General features: G+C 44.2%; 1 protein-coding gene across 14 annotated transcripts in view; it reads left to right on the top strand.

Moving 5' to 3' along the window:
- GARNL3 (GTPase activating Rap/RanGAP domain like 3) overlaps positions 1-15,509 on the top strand; it is a 227,851-nt gene that overhangs the window by 198,094 nt on the left and 14,248 nt on the right. For all 14 annotated transcript variants that reach the window (XM_043530540.1, XM_037879520.2, XM_043530542.1 and 11 more), the window contains 4 exons: positions 5,808-5,874; positions 7,786-7,893; positions 8,438-8,556; positions 9,685-9,820. In XM_043530540.1, coding sequence (XP_043386475.1) covers positions 5,808-5,874; positions 7,786-7,893; positions 8,438-8,556; positions 9,685-9,820 — 430 coding nt within the window. The remainder of the gene's footprint in view (positions 1-5,807; positions 5,875-7,785; positions 7,894-8,437; positions 8,557-9,684; positions 9,821-15,509) is intronic.

Genomic DNA, 15,509 nt, shown 5'->3' with positions numbered 1-15,509 from the left:
CTCCGCTTGATACCGGCTGCCAACTCGACATGGAGCCATTGATCACTACCAGTTAGGCCCGACAATCTAGCCAGCTTTCTATCCACCGTATAGTCCATTCATCCAGCCCATACTTCTTTAACTTGCTGGCAAGAATACTGTGGGAGACCGTGTCAAAAGCTTTGCTAAAGTCAAGGAACAACAGGTCCACTGCTTTCCCTTCATCCACAGAGCCAGTTATCTCGTCATAGAAGGCAATTAGATTAGTCAGGCATGACTTGCCCTTGGTGAATCCATGCTGACTGTTCCTGATCACTTTCCTCTCCTCTAAGTGCTTCAGAATTGATTCCTTGAGGACCTGCTCCATGATTTTTCCGGGGACTGAGGTGAGGCTGACTGGCCTGTAGTTCCCAGGATCCTCCTTCTTCCCTTTTTTTAAAGATGGGCACTACATTAGCCTTTTTCCAGTCGTCCGGGACTTCCCCCGATTGTCATGAGTTTTCAAAGATAATGGCCAATGGCTCTGCAATCACATCCGCCAACTCCTTTAGCACTCTCGGATGCAACGCATCCGGCCCCATGGACTTGTGCACGTCCAGCTTTTCTAAATAGTCCCGAACCACTTCTTTCTCCACAGAGGGCTGGTCACCTCCTCCCCATGCTGTGCTACCCAGTGCAGTAGTCTGGGAGCTGACCTTGTTCGTGAAGACAGAGGCAAAAAAAGCATTGAGTACATTAGCTTTTTCCACATCCTCTGTCACTAGGTTGCCTCCCTCATTCAGTAAGGGGCCCACACTTTCCTTGACTTTCTTCTTGTTGCCAACATACCTGAAGAAACCCTTCTTGTTACTCTTAACATCTCTTGCTAGCTGCAACTCCAGGTGTGATTTGGCCTTCCTGATTTCACTCCTGCATGTCTGAGCAATATTTTTATACTCCTCCCTGCTCATTTGTCCAATCTTCCACTTCTTATAAGCCTCATCTGGAGTACTTTGTCCAGTTTTGGGCCCCACACTACAAGAAGAGAGTGAAAAAATTGGAAAGCGTCCAGTGGAGGGCAAAAAAAATGATTAGGGAACTGGAACACATGACTTATGAGGAGAGGCTGAGGAAATTGGGATTGTTTAGTCTGCGGAAGAGAAGAATGAGGGGGGATTTGATAGCTGCTTTCAACTACCTGAAAGGGGGTTCCAAAGAGGATGGCTCTAGACTGTTCTCAGTGGTAGCAGATGACAGAACGAGGAGTAATGGTCTCAAGTTGTAGTGGGGGAGGTTTCGGTTGGATATTTGGAAAAATTTTTTCACTGGGAGGGTGGTGAAGCACTGGAATGCGTTACCTAGGGAGGTGGTGAAATCTCCATCCTTAGAAGTTTTTAAGGCCTGGCTTGACAAAGCCCTGGCTGGGATGATTTAGTTGGGGATTGGTCCTGCTTTGAGCAGGGGGTTGGACTAGATGACCTCCTGAGGTCCCTTCCAACCCTGATATTCTATGATTCTTTTTTGTGTTTAATCTCAGCAAGGATTTCACTGTTAAGCTAAGCTGGTCACCTGCCGTATTTACTATTCTTTCTACACATCGGGATGGTTTGTCCCTGTAACCTCAATAAGGATTCTTTAAAATAGAGCCAGCTCTCCTGGACTCCTTTTCTCCTCATGTTATTCTCCCAGGGGATCCTGCCCATCAGTTCCCTGAGGGAATCAAAGTCTGCTTTTCTGAAGTCCAGGGTCTGTATTCTGCTGCTCTCCTTTCTTCCTTGTGTCTGGATCCTGAACTCGACCATCTCATGGTCACTGCCTCCGAGGTTCCCGTCCACTTTTGCTTCCCCTACTAATTCTTCCCAGTTTATGAGCAGCAGGTCAAGAAGAGCTCTGCCCCTAGTTGGTTCCTCCAGCACTTGCACCAGGAAATTGTCCCCTACACTTTCCAGAAACTTCCCGGATTGTCTGTGCACCACTGTATTGCTCTCCCAGCAGATATCAGGGTGATTGAAGTCTCCCATGAGAACCAGGGCCTGCGATCTAGTAACTTCCGTTAGTTGCCGGAAGAAAGCCTTGTCCACCTCATCCCCCTGGTCCGGTGGTCTATAGCAGACTCCCACCACGACATCACCCTTGTTGCTCATACTTCTACACTTAATCCAGAGACTCTCAGGTTTTTCTGCAGTTTCATACTGGAGCTCTGAGCAGTCATACTGCTCCCTTACATACAGTGCAACTTCCCCACCTTTTCTGCCCTGTCTGTCCTTCCTGAACAGTTTATATCCATCCATGACAGTACTCCAGTCATGTGAGTTATCCCACCAAGTCTCTGTTATTCCAATCACATCATAATTCCTTGACTGTGCCAGGACTTCCAGTTCTCCCTGCTTGTTTCCCAGGCTTCTTGTATGTGTGTACAGGCACTTGAGATAACTCGCTGATCTTCCCTCTTTCTCAGTATGAGGCAGGAGGCCTCCCCCCCTCGCGCTCTCCTGCTCGTGCTTCCTCCTGGTATCCCACTTCCCCACATACCTCAGGGCTTTGGTCTCCTTCCCCTGGTGAACCTAGTTTAAAGCCCTCCTCACTAGGTTAGCCAGCCTGCTTGAGAAGATGCTCTTCCCTCTCTTCATTGCCTGCTTGCGAAGATGCTCTTCCCTCTCTACATCAGAGCTATCCAAAAAAGAAGGAACTGAGGGGGTGCAGGGTCAGCTGGGGGCTTTATACTGGCGCTGTGAGCGTGCGGCACCGGAGGGCGCTCGAGCCACCCCCAACAGGTACCACTGAGGGAAAATTTTCTGGTGACTGTGCTTGGGATGTGCATACACCTACAACACATCTCAAACAACAACAGTTACGAAGGTTAGTAACTGTTTTTTCTAGGGAAGTTCAAGGCCATTCTCCAACAGCGCTGCTTTCCTTCTTCCTTGGATAGACCACCTAAACTATGCATTTCCACCCGTCCCACCGCTTCCTTGAGTATTACAGAAGTCTTGATGTGATAGAGCACGAGTCATTTTCATCATGCACAGATGGACCAGGAGGTTCTAGTTTCCAGTTCTCCTGCATGTGTCAGCCTGACCACTAGTCAGCATTAATTGTTTTCCAGACCTTTTGGCTCAAGAAAAAGGCAAGATCAGACATCCCAAACCGGAATTCTTCATCTCACAGGTTGGTATTTGGATGGGCATCGGATCTAGAATGTTCCTGTTCCCAGAATGTGCAAGCCATCCGTATTAATAGTAGAATGGACTCTGTGATAAATGAAGGGGAGGGAGTAGCTCCCTTTTATGGAAACCCAGCCAGCCAGTCAGCTATAAAGTCACTCTTGTTGGCTGTTCTCTGCTTGCTTAATCTGTAAAGGGTTAACAAGTATCCCTGGCTAGGTTAAAGAAAGGGAGTGGGCACCTGACCAAAAGAGCCAATGGGAGGGCTAGAACTTTTTAAAATTGGGGAAAAAAACTTCCCTTTCTCGTTGTTGTTCTCCAGTGACAGGGGACAGAGCAGGACAGGGCTGAAGCTATGCTGTAAAAAGCTTTAAAACCAGGTATGAAGAAGCATCAACCCTACCTCATCAGTCATACCTCAACCCTACTTATGTCAAACCCCCAATATGTCAGTAATCAGGGAATGTCTAGGAAGATGCAATTAGGGTTATTTCTTTTATTTCTTATTGGCTTGTGGACTCCTCTGTACTAACCCCAGGTGCTTTTGTTTCGCTTGTAACCTTTAAGCTAAACCTCAAGAGAGCTATCTTGATGCTTAATTTTTGTAATTGCTTTTTTTAAAATCTAGCAAAAGCCTAAATTCCAGATGTATTTTCTTTCTTTTTGTTTTTAATACAATTTACCTTTTTTAAGAACAGGATTGGATTTTTGGTGTCCGAAGAGGTTTGTGCATATGTTGTTTAATTAGTTGGGGGCAACAGCTAATTTCCTTTGTTTTCTTTCTCAGCTCTTCCCCAGAGGGAGGGGTGAAAGGGCTTGAGGGTACCCCACAGGAACGAATTCCCAAGTGAGCCTTCCTGGTTCCCAAGGGTTGTTTTTTTGTTTTTTGTTGGGGTTTTTTGCACTTTGGTGGTGGTGGCATCTACCCATCCAAGGTCAGAGAGAAACTGTGACCTTGGGATTTTAATACCAGCCTTGAGTGGCCAGTATTAATTTTTAGAATCCTTGTGGGTCCCCACCTTCTGCACTCGAAGTGCCAGAGGGGGGAATCAGCCTTAACAGACTCCATGAGAAAATGTTGTCTTGTCAATTGGAAGCGTTTCTCTATCTGGGCCCAGCAGCTCTATTGAGTCTCCTGAGTCAGCAGATATCCCTGATATCCCACATTACCTTCTTATGCTCAAGAAGTTTGGCCTTTCCCTTAGCTTCATACAGGTTCACCTAGCAGCAATCAGCACATCACCCTCCATCAGACAGCTATGCTGCCTTATTCACCCCATCACCTCCAAATTTTTAAAGGGTTTTAATTAGAACTTCCCCACGAGTAATAAAACCAACCCCTCAATGAGATCTTAATTTAGTGCTTCCAACAGTCACTGTGCCACCCTTCCAACTCGATGCTTTACCAATCTATGAAGATTCCCTATCTTGCTGCTATCAGCTCAGCCAGACAAATAAGTGAGTTAGGAGCCCTAATGGCAGACCCTCCTTATACTACATTTCATAAAGACAAGATCTCACTACAACTACACTTGAAATTCACCCTTAAATCAGTTTAGGAATTTCACATAAACCAGAATATGCACTTACCTGTGTTCTTTCTGTGTTCTTATCCATCAAAATAAGGAAACTTCATCTCTGTTATGTGAGACAAGCTGTAGCCTTTTACCTACAGAGAACTGAACAAATCAGTCACCTAGGCTGTTTCTGGCCACAGCAGAACAAGTCCAAGAACAAGCTTTTTCCTCTCAGAGGATCTCTGGCTGCATCCTACTTTGTTATTTACTGTCTTATCGCACACGGGATATGGACTTACTCTACAAGAGCACAGGCAGCCTCAGTACCATCACTTCAACAAGTACCTCTGCTTGACATTTGCAAGGCGGTGATGTAGAGTTCCAGGCACACATTCATGAGACATTGTGTCTTGAGTCAAGCCTCCTCTGCTGACACATCCTTTGGGATAGCGGTTCTGCAAGCAGCCATCCCAGCTGCATCCTTGCATCTTCCTTTTCTCTGAGTACTGCTTGTCAGTCACTCACAGTGGAATATACACAGAGACCAGCACTCAAAGAAACAAGGGAATTAAGTAGTCTTCATTACTGGAGTTCTTCAAGATGCGTGGTCCCTATCTGTATTCCACTACCTACCCTCATTCCCCTCTACTTCGGATCCTCTCTGATCTGCAGTAAGAGGAACTGGAGAGGGGTCACTCCGCATCATCCTTTATGCCCTCAGTCTGGAACACGAGGGGAACAACTACATAGGCAGAGACAGACACTACTTGCTAGAAATCTCCAGTCTCCGACACATCAGCGCACAGTGGAATACAGATAGGAACTACAGATCTTGAAGAATCTACAGATCTCCAGTTATAAAGGGTAAGTAACTTCCCTTTTCTAAACATCTGTGTTTCCAGATAAAGTCTGTTACTGCATTATGATGTTACTATAGAAAATATTGATTGGAAAACTAATTGAATCCCTTACCAAGAGTGGATTTACAATGAATGCCAAATAAAGGCATAGATACAGAAGGCTACACTTGAAAAGGACAAATTTTGTTCTGAGCTGCAGGAGTGCATCTCCACTGACTCTGGGACAAAGTGTTGCATTTTTCTCAAAAGCAGTTTGTAATAACCTCAGTATCCAGTCTGCCCACTACTCTTACCCATTATCATTGCAGGTTAATTTTGTTGCAGCTATTGATGTATATGAAGATGGTGATGCTGGTCTACTGTTGTGTTATAACTGTAAGTGCTGTTTTATTTGATCCAGGCAATAGCAAAGAAAGTTTAAAAACTTTAATATATCAGTCTGCTTGTATCAATCCTGTTTGTCTGTGGGATATGATTCTACATATTGCTAAGTTAGCAGTTTTTCAATATAATTTTCATTATTGTTTTATGACAAGCTGTGCAGAATGTAGAAACATCAGCTACCTGCTTCTATTTTCAGGGGTACAAATGAAATTCTCCAATTTTGGAGAACCACCTCTGGTGTTAATTGCTCACTAAAATGTCAGCTCTGAGGTATCCATTATTATAATTGCCTTTCTTTCTTATATGACCCCATTACCAGAGTGTCTGAGCCCCTCACAATCTTTAATGAATCATCCAATGATTAGGACTCTTGCTTGAGACTTTGATGCAATTCCTTGCTCCACCACAGACTTCCTGTGTAACCTTGGACAAAACAATTAGATCCCAACTTTTCATCAGTATTTAGACATTGCTGTTCTCCGCACTGCAATGCCTACCTGATTTAGGAGACTGTGTCATTTTCAAAAAGGTTTCAGGCACTTACGAGCCTAATCCTGTTGACAGTCAATGAAATTTAGGCTCATAACTACCAAAATTCCTTTTGAAAATGAGACTTAGGATCTTAAATTAGGTAGGCACTGCAACACTGAGTGCAGCAATGCTTAAATACCTTTAAGATATTGGGCCTTAGTCTCTATGCCCAGATCACCATCTGTAATGAATGTCATAGCATTTCTTGACGGCACAGAGAAGTTGTGAGGATAAATACATTAAAAATTGTGAGGTGCTCAAACATTACAGTAATGAAGTCCATATAAGTACCTGTTGATACAAAAGGCTAGACATCTGAGGAAGTAATGGCATCCTTTCAGACAAAATTCAAGAGTTCAATCCGAGTAAATAAAAAGAATGGGGAATTGTAAGCTGGTTTTCAGTTTTACTAGAATCCCTGTTGTGTGTACTACTCATAGAAAGACGGTGACTTTCTTGATTTCAGCTTTGACTTTGCGGATGTACTGATAATTTTTAAGTATATTATTCCTGGCTTTTATAATTCATAATTGAAAGAAATCCTGCAACTAGGGAAATAGATGGTGATTCATAGTTCACATTGGATAATCACTGTAATAATAATGTTCTTTGAGTAATCAGTGAATCCAGATTTAAAAAGCCAGTCAGTGGAGTCCTGCCTCCCTTACTGGCTGACCTATGCTTTTATTCTTTCCTTTTTGCCTTTTAGTATTGGAAAATTACCAGTTTTATGGTTAGAAGTAGGTGCTGTAGAAGCACTTGCTGATGGAAGAACATGCAGTGCATGAAAACCATGAATTTGATAGAATTTGAGCCATTGTAAAAATAACACTGCAGTTCCTGAGAGACTGGGTGCACAAGTCATTTGATTAATAAAACCTCTGTCTCATATCCCCCAGGCCTCATATGGAAGTTTCCCCTCTCTGTACATTTCAGTCTTTGGGGAGTGTGAACTGTGCTAATGTATGACTGCTTAAAGGGTGTTTCATGCTGGCCAACAGATACTGTGCCATTGATGTCAACATCAGAACATTTCTTGCCCGTGTCTCTAGCCACAGACAAGTAATGGAGGATCGGGGAAGCAAGCAAACACATGATTTCATAAAATATTAATGAATTGTAAAATAAATTATAAATAGCTTTGACATCAAAGTAGACACTTAAATCAGATTTTACCACAGATGAGACACAATATATTATATATTCTATATTACCTCTGTTTTTCTCCCTTTAAAAATTGTAGTCAGTAAATTCATGTTCTTATGGTTTTAACAGCTGTACAGGAAGATATAATCCAATTTTCTAAGCCATTTTATTTAATGTCAGTTTGTGTCATTTTCTGTGTGAGGTAACAGATGTTTTTTGTTACAGATGTCTGCTACTACAGAAAGGTATGCCCCTATAATGGGGGTTCTCCTTTGGTCCAGACATCGGCATCAGACTTCCACTTTAGTTGGAACCAGGTTCCTTATGCTATTGGTAAGAAAAGACTGTAGTAACCTAGTAGGATGGTTTAACATTTTCATTTGGTTTGGAATTGTACTTAGCCCCTACTGGAGCAGCAGTGGGTGTTACAGAAATGCAGCCATGTCACACTCAGTTCTAGGGCTGTGCCAGTTCACCTAGATTTTTGCATTTGATAGTTTAGAAAAGCTATTCTATATCTATTTGGCAGATTCTTTCCATGCAAAAACAAAATTCTGAAATCATTGGCTTCTTTTTCTTGTTCTCCTCAGCCCGTTCATTTCCTCCTGCTCTATTTGAGAGATTCCATCTACGCCCTACTAAATGTGGAGAGTCAGGCAGTCATACAGGCTTTATGCAGTTGGACACCCATCAGCATTTTAGAGGCTGTTTAAAAATTTCTAAAATATTTACGCTAGAGAGGGGAGATGCTAGAGAAAGTCAGATTTTCAGGAAACTTCTAGAATCTTTTAAAAACTCTAGGTGCTTTTGTAAAACATCTGATATAAATATATGTTCATAATTTTTCTCACTAATAGCAGCCCTTGTTCCCTTGCAGTTTGTGCTTTCCCTTATATCCTGGCCTTCACTACTGATTCCATAGAGATACGATTAGTGGTGAATGGGAACCTAGTCCACACAGCTGTGGTGCCTGAACTTCAACTTGTTGCATCAAGGGTAAGACATAGGAAAACCTTGTTGGGCCCCTGTGTGAGGTCTCATTACAACGTGTATGTGCAGTTCCTGGTAACACAGACTTCTGGGTGTGCAAGCATAGAATGGAGACAGTCCCCTTCAGAACAGTCTATTAAAATCACAAAAATAGTTGATCCTATATGAGCAAGTTAGGCTGCAGATTATATATGTAATTTGAAGCTGTATACTTAGATGTATGATCTTAAAGAAGCACAGGACTGCTCATTTCACTGGCTGCAGTGACCATATATATTCCTTATTTGAGTATAAATCTCAAATCCAAGTGCAGCACTATCATTTATATTACCATTGCTCACCCAGAGATGCTCTTTTTTAAATGTCTTTCCCAGTTTCTTTCATTTTACATAGTTAGGAATACCCCTTTCTCTTTTCCACTTGACATTCCTCTGACTGAACACAGGGTAAAGGGGTTTGGTGAGTCACCAGATGTGAGTGCATGGAGTAAGTGCAAATAGGCCAACTTCATCCTTGCGTAATTCCATGACTTCAATATGTTCTGTGCTTAGCCCTTATATATGCACCTGGAAAAAGGAGGGAGAATTCTCTATGTGTAATAAGGAACAGTGATAGTAAAGGAAAGATTAGGCTACATTTTCTAACTTCATATGAACACAAGTTGCTTATTGAGCCAAACCCTTGGACTCTGGTCCAGTTCCTCAGTTGTATTTGAGGAGCACACAGCATACGTAGGAGGGTAGGAGTGTGCCAATATGGCTTGGTGCTGTTTTTGACCTTCTCCTATTCCTGGAGCCATTTGGGCTGGTCACCTTTGTCCTTCAGGCTACTCTAATGTGCATTGATTGCCAACAGGGCCAAGGGGCCCAGTCAGGAGTTGACAGCCCTCTGGAAAGCCCAGGCCATACCACCTTCTCTAACTGCAAATAGAGAGATCATGTAGGAGCTGGCTGCTCTGCCAACTGTATACCACCAGAGGATTCTTGGATGTCAGCTCCAGATGTCTTTAAGGCCTTTCCATTGGCAAATCAGCATACAATGGCTGCACCATGTAAAGGACAACTCTTTGGGCACAGTCTGAATGATAAACTGGGAAGTCTTGCTGTGCTAACAATGTGTTCTTTGTCATTTCAGTCAGATATTTATTTTAAAGCTACTGCAACAGTAAGTGGATCATCCCATAGCAGTTTGAAGGAAACCAGTTCAAACAGTTCTCCTCAGACACCAACAGCTCATGAAATGCCAGAATTCCCTTCTTCCTCAGCAGAAGGTAAAGTATTGTTGGGGCTGGTTGTGTGTTGGCTTTGAATTGCTCTGGCAGTTATCACATTTCCAATACCTCTGGGCTTTTGGTTTGGTGAATTTGGAGATGGTGAAAGATTTTGGATTGACAACCCTTGGGGCTGAAGACCGAAATTTTCTGTTTATTCATAGAAGTGGCTGTGCAAGCTTGCTCTACTTCACCTCCTGCCAATATCCCTCAGCACTGCTCTGGAGGGACCTTTCCGAGGAGGAGGAAAAGAATCCATTTTCAATGGCCTGCTGAATCTTTGACAACTATTTTTCAGGGATAAGACTGCAAACAAAGATGCCAGTTATGATGGGAAGTTCAGAAAAAAGACAGTTGCCTATTAAGAACTGAACTGAGACACCCTCCCAACATCCAGCTCTTTTCACCATGGGAGTATTACAGTTCCTTTATAGAATGAAAATAGTAATTAGGCAGCCCCAGCCCCAAAGAGCTTGCAATATCACTTTAGATATGACACGATCAGTGGAATAACAAACAATAGGGGGGATAAATATGAAATGACAAGGGCCCAATAACAAGATCACACACTGTACACCAGTGGTTCTTAACTAGGGGTACAATTACCCCTGGGGGTACGCAGAGGTCTTCCAGAGGGTACATCAACTCATCTAGATATTTGCCTAGCTTTACAACAGGCTACGTAAAAAGCACTAGCAAGGTCAGTACAAACTAAAATTTCGTACAGACAGTGACTTGGTTATACTACTCTATGTATTATACACTGAAATGTAATTACAATATTTATATCACAGTTGATTTATTTTATAATTATATGGTAAAATGAGAAAGTAAGCAATTTTTCAGTAATAGTGTGTCTTGACACTTTTGTGTTTTTATGTATGATTTTTGTAAGCAAGTAGTTTTTAAGTGAGGTGAAACTTGGGAGTACGCACATCAAATTAGGCTTTTGAAAGAGGTACAGTAGTCCTGGAAAGGTTGAGAGCCACTGCTGTACACCTCTCTAGCTCAGTTAAATATGCTACTGCTGCTGTATAGCTGTGATAGAAAAAAAACAGGGAAAGTAATAATTTTAGTTCTTCAACTGCTTGCTTATGTCCATTCCATGTTAGGTGTGCTTGCTTATGTCCATTCCATGTTAGGTGTTTGTGCTCACCATGTATACCAGTGCCACAAGTTTTTCCCTCAGTGGTATTTGTAGGGGACTGGGTCTGGTGCCTGCTGGAGTGGCGCACATATGCCGCGGTATAAGGGGCGCCACCGGTTCCCGCCACCCTCAGTTCCTTCCTTCTTACAACCAGTGATGGTGCTAGTACATTTCTTTGATTCAGCAAACCTTTTCTTTTGTAGAACTGTTCATAAGAACAACATAAGAACATAAGAATGGCCATACTGGCTCAGACCAAAGGTCCATCCAGCCCAGTATCCTGTCTACTGACAGTGGCCAATGCCAGGTGCCCCAGAGGGAGTGAACCTAACAGGTAATGATCTAGTGATCTCTCTCTTGCCATCCATCTCCACCCTCTGACAAACAGAGGCTAGGGACACCATTCCTTACCCATCCTGGCTAATAGCCATCAATGGACTTAACCTCCATGAATTTATCCAGTTCTCTTTTAAACCCTGTTATAGTCCTAGCCTTCACAACCTCCTCAGGCAAGGAGTTCTACAGGTAGACTGTGCGCTGAGTGGAGAAGAACTTCCTTTTATTTGTTTTAAACCTGCTATCCATTAATTTCATTTGATGGCCCCTATTTCTTATGGGAACAAGTAAATAATGTTTCCTTATTCACTTTCTCCACACCACTCATGATTTTATATACCTCTATCATATCCCCCCTTAGTCTCCGCTTTTCCAAGTTGAAAAGTCCTAGCCTCTTTAATCTCTCCTCATATGGGACCCATTCCAAACCCCTAATCATTTTAGTTGCCCTTTTCTGAACCTTTTCTAATGCCAGTATATCTTTTTTGAGATGAGGTTACCACATCTGTATGCAGTATTCAAGATGTGGGCGTACCATGGATTTATATAAGGGCAATAAGATATTCTCCATCATATTCTCTATCCCTTTTTTAATGATTCCTAACATCCCGTTTGCTTTTTTGACTGCCACTGCACACTGTGTGGACGTCTTCAGATAACTATCCTCGATGACTCCAAGATCTTTCTCCTGATTAGTTGTAGCTAAATTAGCCCCCATCATATTGTATGTACAATTGTGGTTATTTTTTCCAATGTGCATTACTTTACATTTATCCACAATAAATTTAATTTGCCATTTTGTTGCCCAGTCACTTAGTTTTGTGAGATCTTTTTGAAGTTCTTCACAGTCTGCTTTGGTTTTAACTATCTTGAGCAGTTTAGTATCATCTGCAAACTTTGCCACCTTGCTGTTTACCCCTTTCTCCAGATCATTTATGAATAGGTTGAATAGAATTGGTCCTAGGACTGACCCTTGGGGAACACCACTAGTTACCCCTCTCCATTCTGAACATTTACCATTTATTCCTATCCTTTGTTCCCTGTCTTTTAACCAGTTCTCAATCCATGAAAGGATCTTCCCTCTTATCCCATGACAACTTAATTTACATAAGAGCCTTTGGTGAGGGGCCTTGTCAAAGGCTTTCTGGAAATCTAAGTACACTGTGCCCTCTGGATCCCCCTTGTCCACATGTTTGTTGACCCCCTCAAAGAACTCTAATAGATTAGTAAGACATGATCTCCCTTTATAGAAACCATGTTGACTTTTGCACAACAATTTAATTTCTTCTACGTGTCTGACAATTTTATTCTTTATTATTGTTTCAACTAATTTGCCCAACTGATGTTAGACATACCAGTCTGTAATTGCCAGGATCACCTCTAGAGCCCTTCTTAAATATTGGCGTTACATTAGCTATCTTCCAGTCATTGCGTACAGTAGCTGATTTAAAGGACAGGTTACAAACCATAGTTAATCGTTCCGCAATTTCACATTTGAGTTCTTTCAGAAGTCTTGGGTGAATGCCATCTGGTCCCGGTGATTTGTTACTGTTAAGTTTCTCAATTAATTCCAAAACCACCTCTAGTGTCACTTCAGTCTGTGGTAATTCCTCAGATTTGTCACCTACAAAAGACGGCTCAGGTTTGGGAATCTCCCTAACATCCTCAGCCGTGAAAACTGAAGCAAAGAATTCATTTAGTTTCTCCGCAATGACTTTATCATCTTTAAGTGCTCCTTTTGTATCTTGATCGTCCAGGGGCTCTACTGGTTGTTTAGCAGGCTTCCTGCTTCTGATGTACTTAAAAAACATTTTGTTATTACCTTTTGAGTTTTTGGCTAGCTGTTCTTCAAACTCCTTTTTCGCTTTTCTTATTACATTTTTACATTTAATTTTGCAGTGTTTATGCGCCTTTCTATTTACCTCACTATGTTTGTTGCAAACCTTTCTATTGTACATAGTTATATCAACTAGTATTAGTTCCCTTAGTGTGTTTAGTTAGTTTTAGTTGCCCCAAATGGGACTTAGGCTCGGGACGGAGCTTACCCTGCTCCCTGGGTTTTAAGAACCGCGACCACTGTAAGAAACCCATTCCCGTCAGTGACCCCCACACCAGTTGTTTAAGGTGTTTGGGAGAATCTCACATCAGTGACAGGTGTCAGATATGCAAGAGCTTTAAGCCTCGCACTAAGAAAGAGCGGGACATTTGACTTAAAGTGCTCCTTATGGAGTTGGCGCTGACACCAGCACCGGAACAGCTGAGATCGGACTCCGCACCCAGCACCGTGGCGTCAGTGCAGAGCAGCCCGCGGGTGCCATCATCAGACAGATGACCATCCACCTCCCCAGCACCGACCAGTAAAAGGAGGAAGACCGGGAGAAGTCAGTCTCCTGCTCGCAAGGGCAAGGAGAGGGCAGGAGGCGAGTCTAGACCCAACAAACAGCAGCTCATCGACTCCAAGTGGGAGGTGCCTTCAGTTGAGCAGGTTAGCCCATCCCGGGATGTGCTGGCCACCCCGGACAGCAGTATGGGAGTCCAGCACCTGGTGATGCCGTTAACCCCGGAGGCCCTGTAGGTGGCATAGGATATCTTGTCCCACCCGGTGCCATCCACACTGGTGACGGCAGCTCCCAAATCAAGGGGTAAGCCTGCCCTTGGACCTCCCCCTCAGTCCCCATCAATGCGGTACCGCTCGCCACTTCAGGGAGCGTCCCACCAGTGCTTGCCCACGCAGAGCCACCATGCTTTGGACATAGGGCTATATACCAATTGGAGCCTGGGAACTCGACGCGGTGGATCATCTCCCGCATACAGATCCCACTTGGAGTGTGGTGGTGGACACAGCCAGGACCAAGACGCCTGGTCTGCCTTGGTGCGGTCCCATTCTCCGGAACATGGCCCTCCATCCCCGGGCTCGGAGTCGGACCAAGAAACCCTATAGGCGGGGCAAGGTCCTCCACTGGTGACACCAGTTCTCCCTGCGGCACTGTCAGCACTACCATGGCCACAGGGTCAATAGCCTATGCTGTGGCACCCTTAGAACCTGTGGGGGTTCACGCAGCTTCCCCAAAGGTGAAAGTCAGTGTTGGGAGTCTCTGACAAGCCCTCTGCCACTGTCTCCTGCCCACCTGAGACTGAGGCCGCCGTGCCTGGGACCCCCCCCCCCATGCCCAACAGATGGGGGAAGAAGGCTATGCCGATCAAGTCACAGAGGTGGTGACTCTTGCTGCACCTACATCCTCTTCCTCATCCCCTGATGAGGCCATCATGGGACCCCCGCCTATGGTCCCCCAGGATGATGCCACAGCTCATCAGGAGCTTTTGAGGAGGGTAACCTCAAACTTGGGGCTAGAAACCAAGGAGCCCTCAGACACTCTCTTCAACATCCTCAGCTCCACAGCAACTGCTAGAGTCGTGCTGCCAGTACATTAGGGGGAGGCCAAGATTACCAAGGCCCTCTGGCAGACCCCTGCATCAATACCCCCAATCTCCAAGTGGGCGGAGTGCAAGTACTGTGTGCTCACTAAAGGGTATGAATACCTGTATACCCATCCTTCCCCAAACTTGCTAATAGTGTCTGCTGTCAATTAGCGGGAAAGACAAGGACAACCGGAGGCTGTTCCCAAAAATAAGGAGGCGAAAAAGTTGGACATTTTTGGGAGAAAGGTTTATTCATCATTGAGCCTACAGCTGAGGGTGGCAAATCATCAGGCTCTACGGAGCCGTTACGATTTTAATATTTGGCAGTTGATGGCCAAATTTGTTGACTCCCTCCTAGAGGACCCCAGGAAGGAATCCCAGGCCATCCTGGAAGAGGGGCAGGGAATGGCGAGGGCAGCACTTGCAGGTGGCTTCGGACATGGCTGACTGCAGTACGGACCATGCCCTCAGCCATAACCATGAGGAGGGCAGCATGGCTGCAGTCCTCGGGCCTATCAGTGGAGGTCCAACAGTCCATCCAGAACCTCCTTTTCAATGGCCAAGTTCTGTTTGCGGAGAAGACCGATGATAAGCTGCATGGGTTAAAGGACTTGTGCACCACACTCAAGACCCAGTGCCTCTACCTGGGGCAGCAAAGAAAGCATTTTAAGCAGGAGCCTTTCCAGAAGAAGGGCAAGCGCTACCAACACCATCAGGGCCAACAGCCCTCTATCTTGACACAGGCCAGCTCTTCCCCCTCCTAGCAGGGGTGTAAAGGGCATTTTG

Source organism: Chelonia mydas, chromosome 16 (genome assembly GCF_015237465.2).
Source record: "Chelonia mydas isolate rCheMyd1 chromosome 16, rCheMyd1.pri.v2, whole genome shotgun sequence".
NCBI classification, from domain to species: domain Eukaryota; kingdom Metazoa; phylum Chordata; order Testudines; family Cheloniidae; genus Chelonia; species Chelonia mydas.
Note: the sequence above shows the minus strand (reverse complement) of the source record. Positions and strands in the feature narration are given on the sequence as shown.